The 16,588-nt window shown below is 40.7% G+C and overlaps 2 protein-coding genes and 1 non-coding gene across 3 annotated transcripts; 1 reads left to right on the top strand and 2 right to left on the bottom strand.

Moving 5' to 3' along the window:
• Positions 1-475: 475 nt before the first annotated feature.
• On the bottom strand, positions 476-9,177 carry taf15 (TAF15 RNA polymerase II, TATA box binding protein (TBP)-associated factor). Its single transcript, XM_018741800.2, has 16 exons — positions 9,058-9,177; positions 7,911-7,944; positions 7,523-7,571; positions 7,258-7,327; positions 6,870-6,978; positions 6,558-6,634; positions 6,250-6,364; positions 4,597-4,631; positions 4,027-4,059; positions 3,267-3,376; positions 3,021-3,150; positions 2,853-2,939; positions 2,595-2,676; positions 1,274-1,353; positions 1,040-1,184; positions 476-794 (listed from the first exon to the last, which is right to left on the bottom strand). The coding sequence occupies exons 1-16, from the start codon at positions 9,065-9,067 to the stop codon at positions 755-757; spliced, it is 1,206 nt and encodes a 401-aa protein (XP_018597316.1). The 5' UTR covers positions 9,068-9,177; the 3' UTR covers positions 476-754.
• Positions 9,178-10,035: 858 nt separating this feature from the next.
• trnan-guu (transfer RNA asparagine (anticodon GUU)) lies at positions 10,036-10,109 on the bottom strand. Its single transcript has one exon. It is a non-coding gene; the product is annotated as a tRNA-Asn (tRNA).
• A 381-nt stretch (positions 10,110-10,490) lies between these two features.
• On the top strand, positions 10,491-14,747 carry rhbdd2 (rhomboid domain containing 2). The gene is made up of 4 exons (XM_029249361.1): positions 10,491-10,853; positions 12,162-12,563; positions 13,352-13,502; positions 13,751-14,747. The coding sequence occupies exons 1-4, from the start codon at positions 10,685-10,687 to the stop codon at positions 14,139-14,141; spliced, it is 1,113 nt and encodes a 370-aa protein (XP_029105194.1). The 5' UTR covers positions 10,491-10,684; the 3' UTR covers positions 14,142-14,747.
• The last annotated feature ends 1,841 nt before the right edge of the window (positions 14,748-16,588 follow it).

Here is a 16,588-nt window from a genome sequence, read left to right as displayed (position 1 = left end):
AAAAAAAGTTTTTTTTTTTTTTTAATAAACAACGTTCAAAGTTAGAATTTTGCAACGTATTTACACAAGTGAGAACTTCACGCGAGCGCTGCTGTCGTTTCATGTCCACCATCTATGTTCTGGTTTTGCAGAGGCGTTTTACATTTGTATTTTATTCATTTAGCTGGCGCTTTTCTCGAAATGTTGAGGTTAGTTACGCACCCGTTTATAAAAGGAGTAATTTTAGTGGAATAATTGTGGCTAAATACGTTCCTCAAGCCAAGGTACCACAGCCTGACGTGGGGATCAAACCTTGCAACCTTCAAATGTCAAAAATGTCAAATTCAAAAGAAACTGAAAACATAGATTTGTAAAAGTAACATTTGAGTTAAGAAATTAAACATTTGCACTGTGAGAAGACAAACTGATAGACCGACGGTCATGCAACTAAATAAAATGGAACCCCCTTACAAAGCCTTTAACAACATAAGACTGCTCATAAGTAAAACACTTTATTAATTTTACAAAACAGTCATTTGGCAATGCAATATTTTACAAATCAACATTGCTGTCCATGTTTTCATATACGAAGAATAGGGGGGAAAAAAAAAAAAAAGACAAAACTGAAGTCTTTGACACTAGGTGCCCTTATTCAGATTCACATTAGCTGCACAGAAGAGTTGTTCTTGGGACAGGATAGGAGCAGTTCAGACAAACAAAGCCAAGTATGGAAATGCAGGTCAGTCCTCCAGTGGAATGGCACTCGTAGGGATGCTCAGTATGGTCTATCCCTTCTGTCATCTCTGTGATCGCCACTGTCAAGAAAGAAAAGTAAGTTCAACTTTCCCAAAACAAAAAAAAATTCTTACTAACTCAAGACCCTTTGCCATAACTATTTATATCAGGATTGAAATTCCTGTAAAACAGATTTAAAAGTAGTAGGAAAATGTTTTTAAATCAACAGTGCCCTCTGATGGCAGTCTTCAAACAATTCAAAATTCCATTACACTTCAAGCGTAGGTAAAATCCCTACAAAAATAAACGTATAGATGTATCTTACCGTCCTCCCATCTTGTAGCTGTTATAGCCTCCGCGATCACTACCACCATGTCCGCCACCATACCCACCACGATCACCACCGCGGAATCCTCCACGGCCCCTAAACCCACCTCTGTCACCCCCAAATCCTCCTCGTCCACCATTATCTAAAAAGAGGGGGGGAAAAAGGTATTACTTCAAAACCAATAAACACACTTCAAGAGATGAAAGAAAGAAGTTTAATAATGGCAGGTACCTCCAAAGGAATCACCAGGTTTGGGTGCTCCACACTTGTTGCACTCTGTCCTTCTGGCAAAGTTCATATTACCACAAGAACTAGAAAAAAAAAAAAAAAAGGTTAATCTTTATCAAACTACTCGACGGGATAGAAAACAAGTACAAAGAATGAAGAATGTGTACCACAACTCTAAAGACAGCATCACACCATTGTGACCAGAGGTACTAAATAGTACTAATAAGTTAATCTACCTTTACTTGTGTTCAAAAAACATTTATGAAGAATCCGCTTTTCAAAGTTTGTGACCATTTTTGTTTAAATTTATACAGAATTTTTTAAAATGATTAAATGATGCTTATTAAAATGCTGTGTGTGTGTCTTGTACACTACATAGTGTGCTGTCAGCAATGCTAGTACACAGATATTCTGAAGTAGAAACATCTAAAAGATGTACTTCTGAACTCTACTAAAGAACTAAGTTTGGGTGCTGAGAATTCTACAGTGGGCATACATACTACCTCATAAGACACACAAATTCAATTTACAGAACCTGACGGTTATCATAAATATTGAGTACACAACAGAAAATATAAAAACCTATAATAAATACATTAAAAATGCATCCAAACACTTCCATCCCTCATTACACTGCAGCACAAACCTTGAGTTACATTCATTTAAAATTAAACTTATCAAAAATAAAGTGTAATCTCCACAGCCCTTTATTCAATGTCATTGTTCCATTATTCCCATAAAAATGGCCAGCGTTCATCAGCTTCAAGCCACTTTCAAATTATCATTTACGCAATAAATAAAAGGAGGGTGCGGTGGCATAGTGGTTCGGCCTCTGCCTCCTGTGTGGCGGGTCTGGGGTTCAAGCCCCACTCGGGGTGCCTCGCGAGAGACTGGCATCTCGCCCTGGGTGTGTCCAGGGCATTCAGAGCTGAATGTTTAGTTTAATGTGTATATGTCCTATATGTGATAAATAAAAGGTTAATAGTAGAGGGTGAAAAACATACTGCAGTGGTTCATAGAAATACCTAGCAAACTAGTCTATTTGTTTTATTTGATTAGTCCAATTGAAAATATCAAGTATTATACAGAAAACATGCGGACATATTTTTACCATTATTTTATTGTATATTTAAGCTGGTAATAATGTGCTGAACCTCAAAGAGCCTAATTTGAATGAAAACAATTACCTTTTTTTTTTTTTAAAACAAATATCCTTAGAGTAATTTCTCAAATGTAACAGCATTTTAATTTGAGCGTTGTTTTCGACTACCCAGCCCACTTCTGGTTGTGATGCATCACAGTTTTGTAAAACACTTCCCCTCACCTATTAGGGCACGGCCAATCTCCACCTTTCATGTCAAATGACAGACCTCTGCCAAAACCTCCACGACCGCCACCTCTGTACCCTGGAGCAAGAACAAACATATCATTACCAATCTTAAGAAACAATAATTTAGAAGGTACACCATCTGATTCCCTATTAAATACATGTTATTTACCCTACAACTGTTACACAAGTTCTTCATGTGCCATTTCAACCCTGTTTGACAAGCAGACTAAGTGTAAAACTCAAATGTGCTACCTCCTCGGCTTCTTCCACCTCTCTGCATGAACTCGGCTCTTCGAGTTGCAAACGACACCTTTATAGGTCTGCCATTAAATTCCTTCCCTTTAAAGAACAAAGCCCATGAGTAAATATATGAAATCACATTTCCATTTAAATAAGGATCCAACTCAAAATGACCCTCACCATCAAACCAGTCAATGGCAGCTTTGGCCGATGGAGGATCATCAAAGGAAACGGTGGCTTCTCCTTTTGGTCTTCCAGTGGCTTTGTCAGTGTAGAGATTAATCATAGGCATGCCTGTCTTCTTGTTCACCTAAAAGCAAGCATGATATTAAGATTCAGAGGCAGCATCCCAACATTTTGAAGATCTAGTCCTACCCCATCTGTATCGTGTGACTATAGACTTCTAAATGCATCAGCATTCCTTACCTTAATTATGCCAATTTGTTTGAAGAACTCTGCAACCTCATGAGTAGAAACATCTTCCCCAAGTCCTTGGACAAATATAGTGTTGTTATCAGAGTTGTCCTGATCCCCACCTGCCAACAAATTAAAGATCATTTTAGAGGAAGGTCATAATGGCAAATGGTAAGCTGTAACTTCCATTTACATGTATTCATTTAACAGACACTTTTGTCCAAAGCGACATACGCCTCAGCAAAAGTACAATTTATGCATTACATTAAGAGAAAGAGACATACTGTAGTTGCAGACATGTGACTCAAGTAAACCTAATTTGTTGCCTACCACTTGCTGCACAGAGGTTCATCGTTCAAGTAGGTGCATAAAACACAGGACAGACAAATCCTGATACCCTCCTACCATTTTTTTTTAATAATATTATAAGATACACAAGCAAGCAAAAACAATGCTGGAGTAGTGGCTGAATAAAGGCTTTAGCTGGTGAAGCTCATGAAGTTACGATGCATGAACATTTACATCGTACATGAGCTGGAGAGATCTTGGGAGAAATGGGTCTGGAAAATATTAGTGCAATATCCTTGCCAATCCTTGACCAAAGCAATTACGCTGAATTGCCCCAGTAAAAAAAAAATTACTTAGTTGTATGAATGGGCAAAAAAATTTTTACAGGTTTGTATACTAAGGAATTTTAAAATGCAACTTTAGAGAAAAACAAAAGTTAGATGTTTCATTCTCCTGTAATATACAATCTTACTACAGAAATCACCTGAATCATATCGTGGGCCATCATCCCTGGGGCCTGAAAGACAGCAACGTAAAAGAAATTAAAAAACAAGTCTAGAACTAAAAATAGGATTTCAATATTTGCCTAAACTTCATCCCTCAACACCTTTAATTTGATTGCTTAACAGACAGGTTAAGACATATGTGCACAGTTTTCTTAAGACCGCAGGGGGGGGGAAAGAAAAAAATAAATAAATTTCTGGCACACCTTTGCAATATTAGTACAAAATCTTTAACTAGTTCAAACCACAAAGACTCGTCAAATATGTCAAGTTCCTCCTTTATGACGTGTCCCCACTTTTACTCTCTGAAGAAGATGTCAGTGTTGCACTGCGGCCTCACCATGCAACAGCACCTTTGAGGTCAATTTCAACACATTTACAATTCAGAAAGGGTGGAGAGGGAAATAAGGGCATTACACGAGAGGAGAGTGCATTACCCAAACAGCCTGACTGCCTTTGGTTCGGACAGTTAAATGGTGTTTTTTTTTTTGCGTTGTTCTTTTTGCCATCACAGAATATCCACTGAAACCAGACCAATGCTCATGACTTACCACCATAATTTTTGAAGCCACCACGGTCACCACCGCTGCAGAGGGAAAATTGAAGAAATGACGGCCTTCCTTTGTCAGACTGAGCCCAAAGCGCTATTTCTGCCCTGATCAGTGTGCAGTTCACCACTTTATTGTAAAGGTGAGAGTCACTTTTACAGGAACGAACTGTGCGCCAGGCCTTAGGAAAACACTTGACGCAGTGAGAGATTAGGCAGACAATACAATTCTCTATCTGTCAGATGCAGATCCAGTGAATCCTGCTGCTATTGGATGCCTTTGATTTTTCAAAAGGTTTAAGAATGCATGATGCCCAATCAAAGGAATGGAGAATGAGCTTTGGCCCAAAGTCTCATTTTTAGCAAGGTACTAGTTTAAAAATCACTGCAGCACTTAATATTAACAGCTGCAAATCTTACATTTTTCCACTTTAATTACTGAGATTCAATAGCAGAGGTCCAAGTTTAATGTCATTGACTTTCAAACCTGTAGCATAAAATGTAAATCACGTTAACATGCATACACTGAATTCCAAAGAAAACAAGACAAGTTATATGCCCAGACCTTGATATTTAGATATTCAGTGCTTGGATTCAACCCAGTACACGATGCCCCACAAATGATTTTTGTGTAAAAAGGCAAAGAAAAAGCCCTATAGTTTCAGGAGGATGGGGAGCCTCTTGATGACAGCCCGCAGACATGTGAACGGTGAAAAATAATCTTGTAAATTGTTCAAATATATTAGTTTTTTTCCAAGTGACGTAAAGGACAGGTATCGTTTGCGGCTAGAATGCCAGAATTTCAGTTTAAAACCATTTTCCTACAAATATTCAAAAACCATGAACCTGAACCAATAACACTGACCACTTCCATCAGGTTAATGATTTGGTCATCGTTTGGACAGTGTATATAAAGAACATTAAAACTTGCAGCAGGGAACTATGGAGGAGGAGGGGTAGAGAGAAGGAATTGGCATGGTGTTTGAGCTCCCTCCGCGCGAAATGTGAAAAGTAAGATTTCCACACAGGTCTTACCGAACCAAAGCTCTTCATGCATTGTAGACTAAGCTCAGTGATACCAATGGCAGACAGAGGAAATCCCTTTGGACAGGAATGCTTAGCAAATAAAGATTAGATTGATCTGAAATGTATATACAAAAATGAATCTACATGTGTCTCCTCCTAATAACAGAAATAACGATACAAACTGCATCAATAACAATGCAAGTACGAGATTTGTGTTAATAGGGGGGGGGGAAAAAAATCACTTTAGCTGCTTTTATCACATTCAGTATGTACAGTGGAAAATACTAGGAGAACGATGCATTCATACACTGCGACAATCCTGATATTTCATAAAATGCTACTGTGCATACAGTAAAAAAATAAAGTAGTTAAAAATATTAAGCACTAATTATTTTGATTTTTTTTTTTTTTTTTAAATACCATTAATGCTGGACTTTTAAAACCAATGAAAATTTTTCAGAACTGGGCTGTAACATACAACTACTGGTCTGGAAAACTCTGGACTGGAAAGCATCATTAGTAATGTGTCCATAGATGGTCATCTTGAGGACAGAGTAAGAACTGTCTGCTACTGTTTGGCACACAAATGTTACACTAATACCTCAGGTGAAGTGAAAGCACACAAACTCACCCCATGCCAGTTGGGCCACCTCTTCCATCGAAGTCATACCCCCCACGTCCTCTGCCTCGGTACCCATCATTGCGGTCATCACCGCCATATCGCCTCATCTCCTGACCATTGTCATCTGAGAATAGAGAGACATGGTAAGTAAAAGACGAAATCCAAAATACTCCTACAGACTCACAGCTCAAAGTAATACATATATAGAGGCTCTGAATCTGTTAGCAGATTAATTTAAACATGAAACAGAATAAACTATCAAAATATGAACTAAGCCAGACACCATTTGACAAATCAACAAAAAACTTAAATACAACCATCATAGTGCCTCCCATAACCTCCTTGGGACTGTCCATAGGATCCTTGATCGCTGTAAGATGGCTTGGATCCATACCTTTGATGAGGTAATTAGAAAACAAACAAAGTTCTCTAAACTCATACAAATACAATAAAACAAGAAATTAATCCATGGGCAATTCTTTTGCATTTAAAATCAAAAGCATAAAGGTTTGACAAAAAATTGGAAACAAAGATGAAATTTCACCATACAATAACATCTAAAGAAAGACTACATTTACATTAGTCTTGATCTCTCTTTTCACCATAATAGCACCTGGAATGGCTCTTACCTGCCTGAACTGTCAGTGCTCTGCTGCCCATAGCTGCCATATCCTTGCTGAGACTGCTGCCCAAAGCCAGCAGAAGAATAACTCTGACTGGTCTGCCCATAGCTAGCCCCTAAAGAAAGAAGAGGGTAGAAAGATTTTTAAAAAGGCACGAACAACCACGTCAAACACAAACACAATCACAATCACACAACAGACAGAGCAGCCTTTAAATTTGGTATTTGACAAAGAAACTATGATGCAACAACTGCATATCTGCATCTAAAGCTCTTTATCTGCTGTGAAATGCACTTTTGTTTACTCTGGGCTGTACATTTCCTTCTAGCAAAGCATATAAAGAGAAAGAAATGTAAAGAGCAATTCTTTTTAACACCAGGTAACCTACACATACCTTGCTGTCCATAACCTGAACCATAGCTCTGTCCACCATATGAAGACCCATGGCTTCCCTGGCCATAACTCTGCAATAAAAAAAAACATATCAAGTCAAATATTTCCTTCTTTGTCACGTTCTATGCTAAAATAAAAAGCAACCACTTCCGTGTTCCACTGGATTACTAACTCAGGAACTACACAGAATGTTTTAAAGGATTCTCATTCAGATGCAAGCAAATGGTGCAGATATCCTGACTTTAACAGCCGTTAGGAGACCCTACCTGTTCACTTTGTTGGTAGCCCTGCGACGGAGGTGCGCCATAAGAAAAGCTGAAAGAGAAGCAATTACAGAGGAGTGTACCAACACAGATTAACAGAAACTCTCCTCAAAATAAAAAACTCAAAACAAGCTCTTTTCTCAATTTACACCACCTAATATAAAATATATAAATGTTAACAAACGCAGCAGAGAGGAAAAAAACTGATATGACAGGCTTAAACAGCAACCAGAAGCACTGGCCACGGGGTAACACTGGTCACTGTAACAGGTAGCAGCTGCTTGGCAGATCTATTTAAATTTTACATTTATTCATTTATACATATTCAGATTCATGCACCCACACACTGAAGCAGAGCGCAGCAATTTTTGGCGCCAGTTTCCACGCTTACCTCTGCTGTGCACCGGGCTGACCATACCCAGAATCTGTAAGAGAAATTGATGAGACATTTTCGACAAGGATCTTACATCTCATTACATTAGTTAAGGGGAAAGAAGTGTGCTTCTTAATCCATGCTTAGTGTTCTGCGCCATTCCTATCACAACGGTCTCGTGGGGATCTTTACGTAAAGACGATTGGCTGCACACTAAAAGGCTTAAAGTGATTAACAGTGGGGGTGCGGTGGCGCAGTGGGTTGGACCACAGTCCTGCTCTCCGGTGGGTCTAGGGTTCGAGTCCCACTTGGGGTGCCTTGCGACGGACTGGCGTCCCGTCCTGGGTGTGTCCCCTCCCCCTCCGGCCTTACGCCCTGTGTTACCGGGTTGGCTCCGGTTCCCCGTGACCCTGTATGGGACAAGCGGTTCTGAAAATGTGTGTGTGTGTGTGTGTGTGTGTGTGTGAGATTAACAGTCGCAGATAAAGAAACATTCATCTACATTAGTTTTTCTCAAAGCGACTTCCAATGAACTCTATGTGGTGTTATGAGCCCACACACTTTATGCACACCTACACTGCTAGATACACTACTTACACCGGGTCACTCATCCACACATCAGTGGAACACACTCTCTCTGCGCGAATCTGAACAGCATGTCTTTGGAATGTGGGAGGAAACCGGAGCACTCCCACGCAGGCACGGGGAGAAGGTGATGCAAACTCCACACACTCAGTCAGTGGGGGTCGAACCCACGTCCTCTCGCACCATCCAGGCGCTGTGAGACAGCAGCACTACTCGCTGTGCCACGGAAGCTCGAAAGGCTGGGCCTCCTCTCCCCACCACAATCGCAAATGTGCTCGACAAAAAATGGCGGCGCACATCACTCACTGTAGCAGCATAAACTCGTTTCTACAGTGACTACCCGAAAGCGGAGGCACTAAATAAGGCCACGTCCCGTGTCACAAGTGCAAAGCTGGATTTTTTTGATTTTTACTGAACAAGTAAAGAAAGAGCACAATGGACGCTGTTAAATAAATAGTTACCGGCGTCTCGCGCCTGTATGCGCAGCGCAGCTGACACGACTAGTCAGAACTTTCTTTGTTACACTTTCACATAAACATCACGAACACATACAAAGTCAATAACTCAATAAAATTCTTACCGGACGACATTCTTGTGCTCTTTATAAAACCAGTATATGTCCTTTGGAAGAGTTAAAACGTGAAAAATAAGCTCGGGCTCAAAAAAAAAAAACACCACCACAGAACGAACGTGATCAACTCTGACCTGTGAGGGGAATGTACCAAAGCAGCGGGGAATATATTATGCAAAAGACGGTGGTACAATCTTAATTTTAATTTAATTTTATTGTTTTTATAATGGTTTTTAATCTATATTTTTATTACTGCACCACCAGTTTTAGCTAAAAAAAACTTAGGAAATGGATTTTGCTCGGAATGTGTCCCCCCTATTACTGTTGTGTAGTGGTACACTCTCAAGCGTCCACTTCTTGTACGCCACACACGTGATGATCTTCCCAACTCCGTGACGTTCAGTAAAACGAGTAAAATACAGAAATATTACCACATTATGAGAAACATTTATTGTTTAAATGCCTACATGTAAAATATATGTCTATCTAACTACATTTAAATTGTAAATGTGAAGATTTCAGAACTAGAGCCCATCCGTTTTAAGCTCTATTTCTGGTGAAGTGCCTCTTTACAACAGCGACCTCGTATGGTTGGGAGGAATAACGACACAGAAAATGCAATCCGCTCCGAAAACGTGTTCTGTTGACCGGCGAAGCCACGGTGCTCCTGGACAGTACTGTCCAAACCAGCGTAAAAACGGTGTCAACTACATCAACTTTCTGTGACGATATGACACAGCGGCAATTCCATTAAAGGCGAGGATATGGTGTAAGCAGGTTACGGCTTCTTGTTTGATCTCCTGCAAACCGAGATCGTGGGTTCAAGTCCTCCATAGCAAAACTATTATATATAGTTGCGCATTGCAATTTAAAGCCGGTTAAGCTCTCGGTATTTATTGCTCATTTAGCTCGGCTGGATGAAAAGCTCTCTAGAGCCCTAGATCTTGTTGAGTACGTACGTTAGAAAGAGTAGAAAATCAAGGTATGCGTCCCTGGGTGGGCTCGAACCACCAACCTTTCGGTTAACAGCCGAACGCGCTAACCGATTGCGCCACAGAGACTCCCTCTACAGACATACTTTCTGCTTGGACTCCTCTGCTGATTGAAAGTATAGAATTCTGCACATCACTATTAAGGGTTAATGATAGTAATGCTAGTAGTATTGCATTGCATTAAAACCTCGTCCTATTTCCAATAATGTTCCATAACGTTTTTTCATTACATATTATTATTATTATTGATAGTAGTAGGGGTGGTGGTAATTTTGACCTATTAATCTTTCGTCCTATTTCCATTAATGTTCCGTCATCTTTTTCTCATTAGATATTCTTACGCGGTATTAATCTGTTAAAATCTCGTCTCCATTCCAACGTCTTTCCGGTGGACATCGGTGTGATTTTTCAATTCACCAGTAGATGTCGCTAAAGTGAAGGAATCGGAAAGGCGGAAGCAAAGTCGGACTGTCACGAAGAGTCATGGCGCTTTGCAGTGTTTTGGAAGATGTTTGTGCTCTTAACACTTTTAATTTTTATCCGCGGTCGGCTTTTTAGCGAAGACAGTGTTTAGGCGCCTCTCAGTGGGGAAACTTTAAGCGCTGTTGCTGGTCACGTTGGTTGAGGTCTTATTTTCGTGAAGGATGTGCGGAATCGTGGCAGGGAAACTCGCGCAGGGTTTCTTCGTCCAGCTGAGCTGCGGGGTCGCGGTGGCGATCGCCGCGTCTGTCCTACTCTTCACCATCTCGGCGCTCACGGACACCTCCTCGGACGACCTCGGTCTGGACAGCAGTGCTCTGCTGAAGGGCCGCGGTAATTATTAGGGAACCGGAAGTGGCAGCAGTCAGTGTCGGTTCCTTTGCATTTTTGTCCGTACTTCGTTTAAAAACACGTCGCTCCACACAATATGTGCAAGTCCTTCTTCATGCGCTGTTCTTCCTTATTCACTTCGATTTCTTTTTTCTAGTGTCCACCCCTGGTGCTTCACTGTGCTCCACTGTGCTCATTAACAGAGAATAAAAGAATAAAACTAGGGAAAAAACAAAAAGAGAAATGGAAGAGGATACCATCTCCAGGCAAACTTACTCGCATCAGTTAATTTCGTCCTGAAAGACTGATAATTTTCATTATTAACTACTTATAATTACGGGCCACAATACATTATTACACATACACGACACGTGTTATAAATAATTTTAGTAAGAATGAAAATTAGGAAAGAAAAGGGGACGAAAGTTCTCGTGACGAAGAGACTGAGATGACGTCATCGAGAAATTTCGTCTCCTTTGCGTTTACATTTGTATACACACATTATATACGTGTGTATATAAATATATTTGCATGTATATACATACATGTATAAATCCTATATATATATATATATATAATATAAGTAGTTCCCAGGGTGGTCCAGTCTTCTTGTGACCAGGTGATCTTCGGTTGGTCGTTCATTACCAATAGTGACGTCATCCAGGTGTCCACTGGTGTTGAGCTGGAGGTTTTGCTGGAGGAAAGAAACATGTCGTATAGAATCTGGCAATATATGGTTAAAATTCATGGTACTTGTACCTATGACAATAAACCTTGAAACTTGAAATAGAAGTGCATGCTACAGTTAATTTTTTAGAATATATATACTGTGATTTTTAATAGTATCCACTCATTGGTTACATCTATAAATGGTCAGTGGAAAATTTTGTTATGAGTGTATATTGTTCCAGTAGACAGAAATGAAGGACATTTTGACAGTAACCCCAAAAGTGAGAAGTGTGAAGACTGAAAATGCTGAGAAGCAATGTAAAGGCTTTTCAATATTGTGTATTTGATGTTAAAAAATCAATAAATAAAAATTATATTGTCCCTTTTGACTAATTGTGAATTAACTTATGTCCTTTAAGGCCATTTGTATTTGGAAATAAGTAATAAAAATTAAACTTTTTTAAATCAGAGATGCTGAGAGAAACCAAGGGCAATTCGGCATCTAGGGTTCGAACGTGTAGTCCGAGCTTGAAGCTCGTTCTGTTGAAGGCTCCTCCTTCCACAGATGTTGTGAGATCTGCATTTGCGAGTAAATCCACACAGCTCCAATCTAACCACTTGTTCTCTCTTCCCCCGTTTCAGTGCACAAGCTGTTCACCTACTCCTTCATCCACGAGAACATAGCAACACTTCTGCTCAGCTCAGGAGCACTGATTGTCTTTGGAGGTGGGTTAGAGAGAAGTGTGGGGACTGTGCGTTTCCTGCACCACCTCCTGCTACTACCTGCCTGTGCTGGACTGCTGCACACCTTGCTGATGCTGCTGCTCCACGACAATGTGGCCCATGATTCAGTGCGGGGACTTATCCCTGCAACCCTTGCCCTTGTGGGCGTGGCCAGTGTGCGCTCCCTCATGAGGCGGGGGGTGCTGCTCGGGGTCAGCGTGCCCACTGCCTCACTGCCGTGGGTTCTCGTCCTTGTGGCCCACCTTGTTCCGGGCACAGTCTTCCTGTGTAATGTCCTCGCTGTCGCCGTGGGACAGATCTGTATCCTTGGCCTCAAACTCTCTGTAAACATGGTTATGTAAAGGCAAAAAAAGGCACTGCACCTTTGCACATTCTCCATTCATAAAATATTTGTTCAGTATTCACTTCATGGGGGACGCGGTGGCGCAGTGGGTTTGACCGGGTCCTGCTCTCCGGTGGGTCTGGGGTTTGAGTCCTGCGTGCGGTCCCTTCGACGGACTGGCGTCCCGTCCTGGGTGTGTCCCCTCCCCCTCCAGCCTTACGCCCCGTGCTGCCAGGTTAAGTTCCGGCTCCCTGCAACCCCGCATGGGACAAGCAGTTTCAGATGATGTGTGATGTATGTATTCACTTCATAGGATAGACAGGGTCATTGTTATTAATGTGCTCTGTAAAATGAAACAAAGCAAAGTAGATAAATGAATGTTGATTCCTGTGCTAGGTGTTGCATTCTAAAATGCTGCTTTTAAAGATCTGCTACACAGATGCTAATTCCTCAAGTTTGAATGAAGAATTTCTACATTGCAGTGTTTCTCCTAAGTATATGGCCAGTACCTGTGTAAAATTGAGGTAATGCATTTTAAGCAGTGACAAGACATTAAAAGGAGCTACTTTGTTGTTAAAGCGCCAAAAAAACAAAGCACTCATTTCCACTCATTGTTGAGAATCCAAATTTGATGAATCCAAGTTTGTTCATTCATCACCCAGTTACTGGTGCAGAATAAATGGTAAAATAAAGTGTATTGATGTAATCATGTGTGCCCAGGATCTTAAATGACATTTGTTTTCTTTAACCTGTGCTGTTTACAAAGATGGGAAAGGGTGGGTTAGAGTCTTGAACATATCAGAGAGCAGGGCTTCTGTTCTGGACAAGAAGATGCCCTTCAGGCTGCTGAGGATGTGGAGATGGGCATCATATTTGCCTGCATCTGCAGAGGAGAGACAGAAGATCCTTCATCCTCTGTGAGCAGATCAACTTAATTCTCGTTTATAATCTTTGTCACCGTCTCATATCAGCACTTTTCCGATTCGGTGTTATTAGGTCTTTTTAGTTTTTACGTCTCAGCACTCAAGTAGTTTATTGGTGGTTTCTGCAGCGTAGCTGAACACTAACCCTGGGTCTTAGCATGTGTCTCAGGTCTTCAAACCCTTCGTGAGTAATTTTTGTATCTATGTGCATCTGATGTTCACTAACTGCTTGTGTGTTGCAGGTGTAAGCCAGTACCGGGGTCCTACCCAGTTCAAGCCTATGCTCCGGCAGCATCTGTACTCCCTACACAGGCCATGTCAGGCCTTCCGCTGATGTACGAAGGTTGGCAGCACTCCAGCTATGCTCACGGAGGCCACAATCCCCCATACGCTCATCATGGGCATGGACACGGCCACTGGCATGCCGCAGCCACCTCCTGGAGCGGCAGCCACTGGACACAAGGGAGTGCTTCTGCTCATTTCCAGAACTACACCAGCCCTCCCCCAGTATTACCTGCAGAGCCTCAAGCTCAAAGTACTCCCCTGACAGCCACTGGTGGGTTCCCAGCAGACCTCTCTGGACCGCCGCTACCCAGCATGAGCACTCACACAGCTCACGTATTGCTCTCATAAGGAGTTGCTGAATTTCACATGACTTGGATTTAATGTGTGACAGCAGTTCATTGGTTGTGCCTCCTGCTGGTGTAGGGGTTTGTCTTCATCTGGTGACAAAGTGACATTTACGCAGGTAGATGTACATAATTATGTTGCTCATGTGAGTCACTGGCAAAAAAATACATCAAACAGCTGGTGGATTTCCTATTTTTTCCTTGTTTTTTTATAAGTATTTCCAGTATGCCCATTTAAAACAATCTTAAACCTGATAGTAAAATGCTGTTTTGGGTCAATAATAATAATTGTGAAATTTACTTTTGTAAATCAGTCCTAAAATCAATCCAATTGTAATATTAAAATATACATTCATGGAAGGATTGCACAGAGATTTTCCCTTTATAATACAGTAATTGCTGGCTGCTGTTAAGTTTGATTTACAGGTCACTTTTTGCAGTACTTTCAAAGCATTGGGTGAACATATGATGAATCGGGGGTATTACCAAAATACCAAGTATGAAGCAGCTCTCGGGTGCTAAAAACCAGCTGAATGCAATAACTGAAGCTATTACATTCATTCACTTAGCTGATGTTTGTCTCCAAAGTGACTTACAATGTTAATCTACCTACAGTTACCATTTATACAGCTGGGTAATTTTTACTGGATCAATTTAAGGGCAAGTACCTCGGTCAATAGGGGGCGCGGTGGCGCAGTGGGTTGGACCACAGTCCTGCTCTCCGGTGGGTCTGGGGCTCGAGTCCCGCTTGGGGTGCCTTGTGGCGGACTGGCGTCCCGTCCTGGGTGTGTCCCCCTCCCCCTTCAGCCTTACGCCCTGTGTTACCGGGTAGGCTCTGGTTCCCCGTGACCCCGTATGGGACAAGCGGTTCTGAAAATGTGTGTGTGTACCTTGGTCAATGGCACTACAGCCATACTGCATGGTCCAAAGACAGCACGCAGCCCGAAACACTGCACTACCAGCTGTCCCAGCTTCTAACTGCCTTGTAAAAACAGTGTATTCTGGGTGACAACAAAGTGCTGCATTAAATTCCTTTCACACTGAGAAAGTGGGAATGAAGTGCTGGTATTGAAATCAGTCTTTTTTCCAGAGAAATCTGTAAAGGTGTTTCTGAAATGTTGTAGTTGTGAATGGGGTAGGTCATTAGTAAATCTTATTGTAGGAATGAAGTCATGGACATGAATATTAGGAGACTGTAGCAAGTTACTATGAATGATGTTTTACACACTAAAGCTGATCTCTGTTGGTTGGAAGAAACTCACGTTTACTCTATTATTATAACTGCTGATCGGTACAATACGTTTACATTCCAGTGATGTTGAAATACTGTCTTAATTACTTTTATAAATAAATGTACAGATGTAAAAACAAGTAATATAACCAGTTCAAGTGGACCCAGTTCCTGGTTTTCATAACTAGGCAGATTTGAAATGCAGTGTCTAGAATGTATCTTCCTTGCATATTGATAATGTTTGTGCCCTTGGTGGGGTGTTGCCTTTTCAATCAGTACTGAAACAAAATTTAAATCTGCAGCTCCCTAAGAGTAGCATTTAAAGGTGAATAAAATTGTTATAGAATATATTCACCTCTCCAATCTTTTGCCATAGCAGGAACTCATGGGTGTGAGTGCTCTGTGTATATACATAAACACATGTTTGGAGATTAACAGCCAGGTTTATTTAAGAAAAATTTTTTTTTTTAAATTTAATATACAAAGCTGTGACAAGACATGAAAAATGAGCAACTTTGTTGTTAAAGGGACAAATAAGGCACTCGTTTCCATTGTAGCTATTGTTGAGGACCACATTTGGTGATGTCAAAAGTTAGTTCAGTTCATTCGTCACCAAGTTCCTGGTACAGAATAAATACAAGTTTAAAAAAAGTTTGGTTCTCATAGTGCATATTTCCCCATATTTGCAAGTGAATCAAATTTATTTTTAATTAATTCACATTTTCATTCAATAGAATTTTGTCTGCGTTTCCTCATTTAAAAAAAAAAAAGCCTTTTACACAGTACATGTGAAGGACAGGTTTAATTTAAAAAAAAAAAAAAAAAAGAAAATTTTAGTAAGTCATCAGAAGAAGCCAAGTCCAAGAAAGTGAAGAATTACAAGCAGACCTATCCACCAATAAAAATGAAATTCACAAATCCAACCTGAGAATTCCAAACGTACCAAACAAAAACACAAAAAGGCACTCGTGAGTGTTGGTTGTGAATGATCCTTGTAATGCCAGCACCACCTTGACATCAAATTCGGAACAAATGCTCAGATGTGCATTTTGAGCTCCATAACAAACATGACCATAAGATCAGTTTGTCCTAACATTCAGGTCATAAAAGGTTGCCCAGATAGCAGGCCCTTGAAGTCCAGTGTATTTCCCCATATTATAAAAGGACTTAACTTCTTAAAGTTATTACAAATTATTCTTCAAGGAGTTTTTCCAGCTTCC

This window comes from Scleropages formosus, chromosome 25 (assembly GCF_900964775.1).
Source record: "Scleropages formosus chromosome 25, fSclFor1.1, whole genome shotgun sequence".
Classification (NCBI taxonomy): domain Eukaryota; kingdom Metazoa; phylum Chordata; class Actinopteri; order Osteoglossiformes; family Osteoglossidae; genus Scleropages; species Scleropages formosus.
Note: the sequence above shows the minus strand (reverse complement) of the source record. Positions and strands in the feature narration are given on the sequence as shown.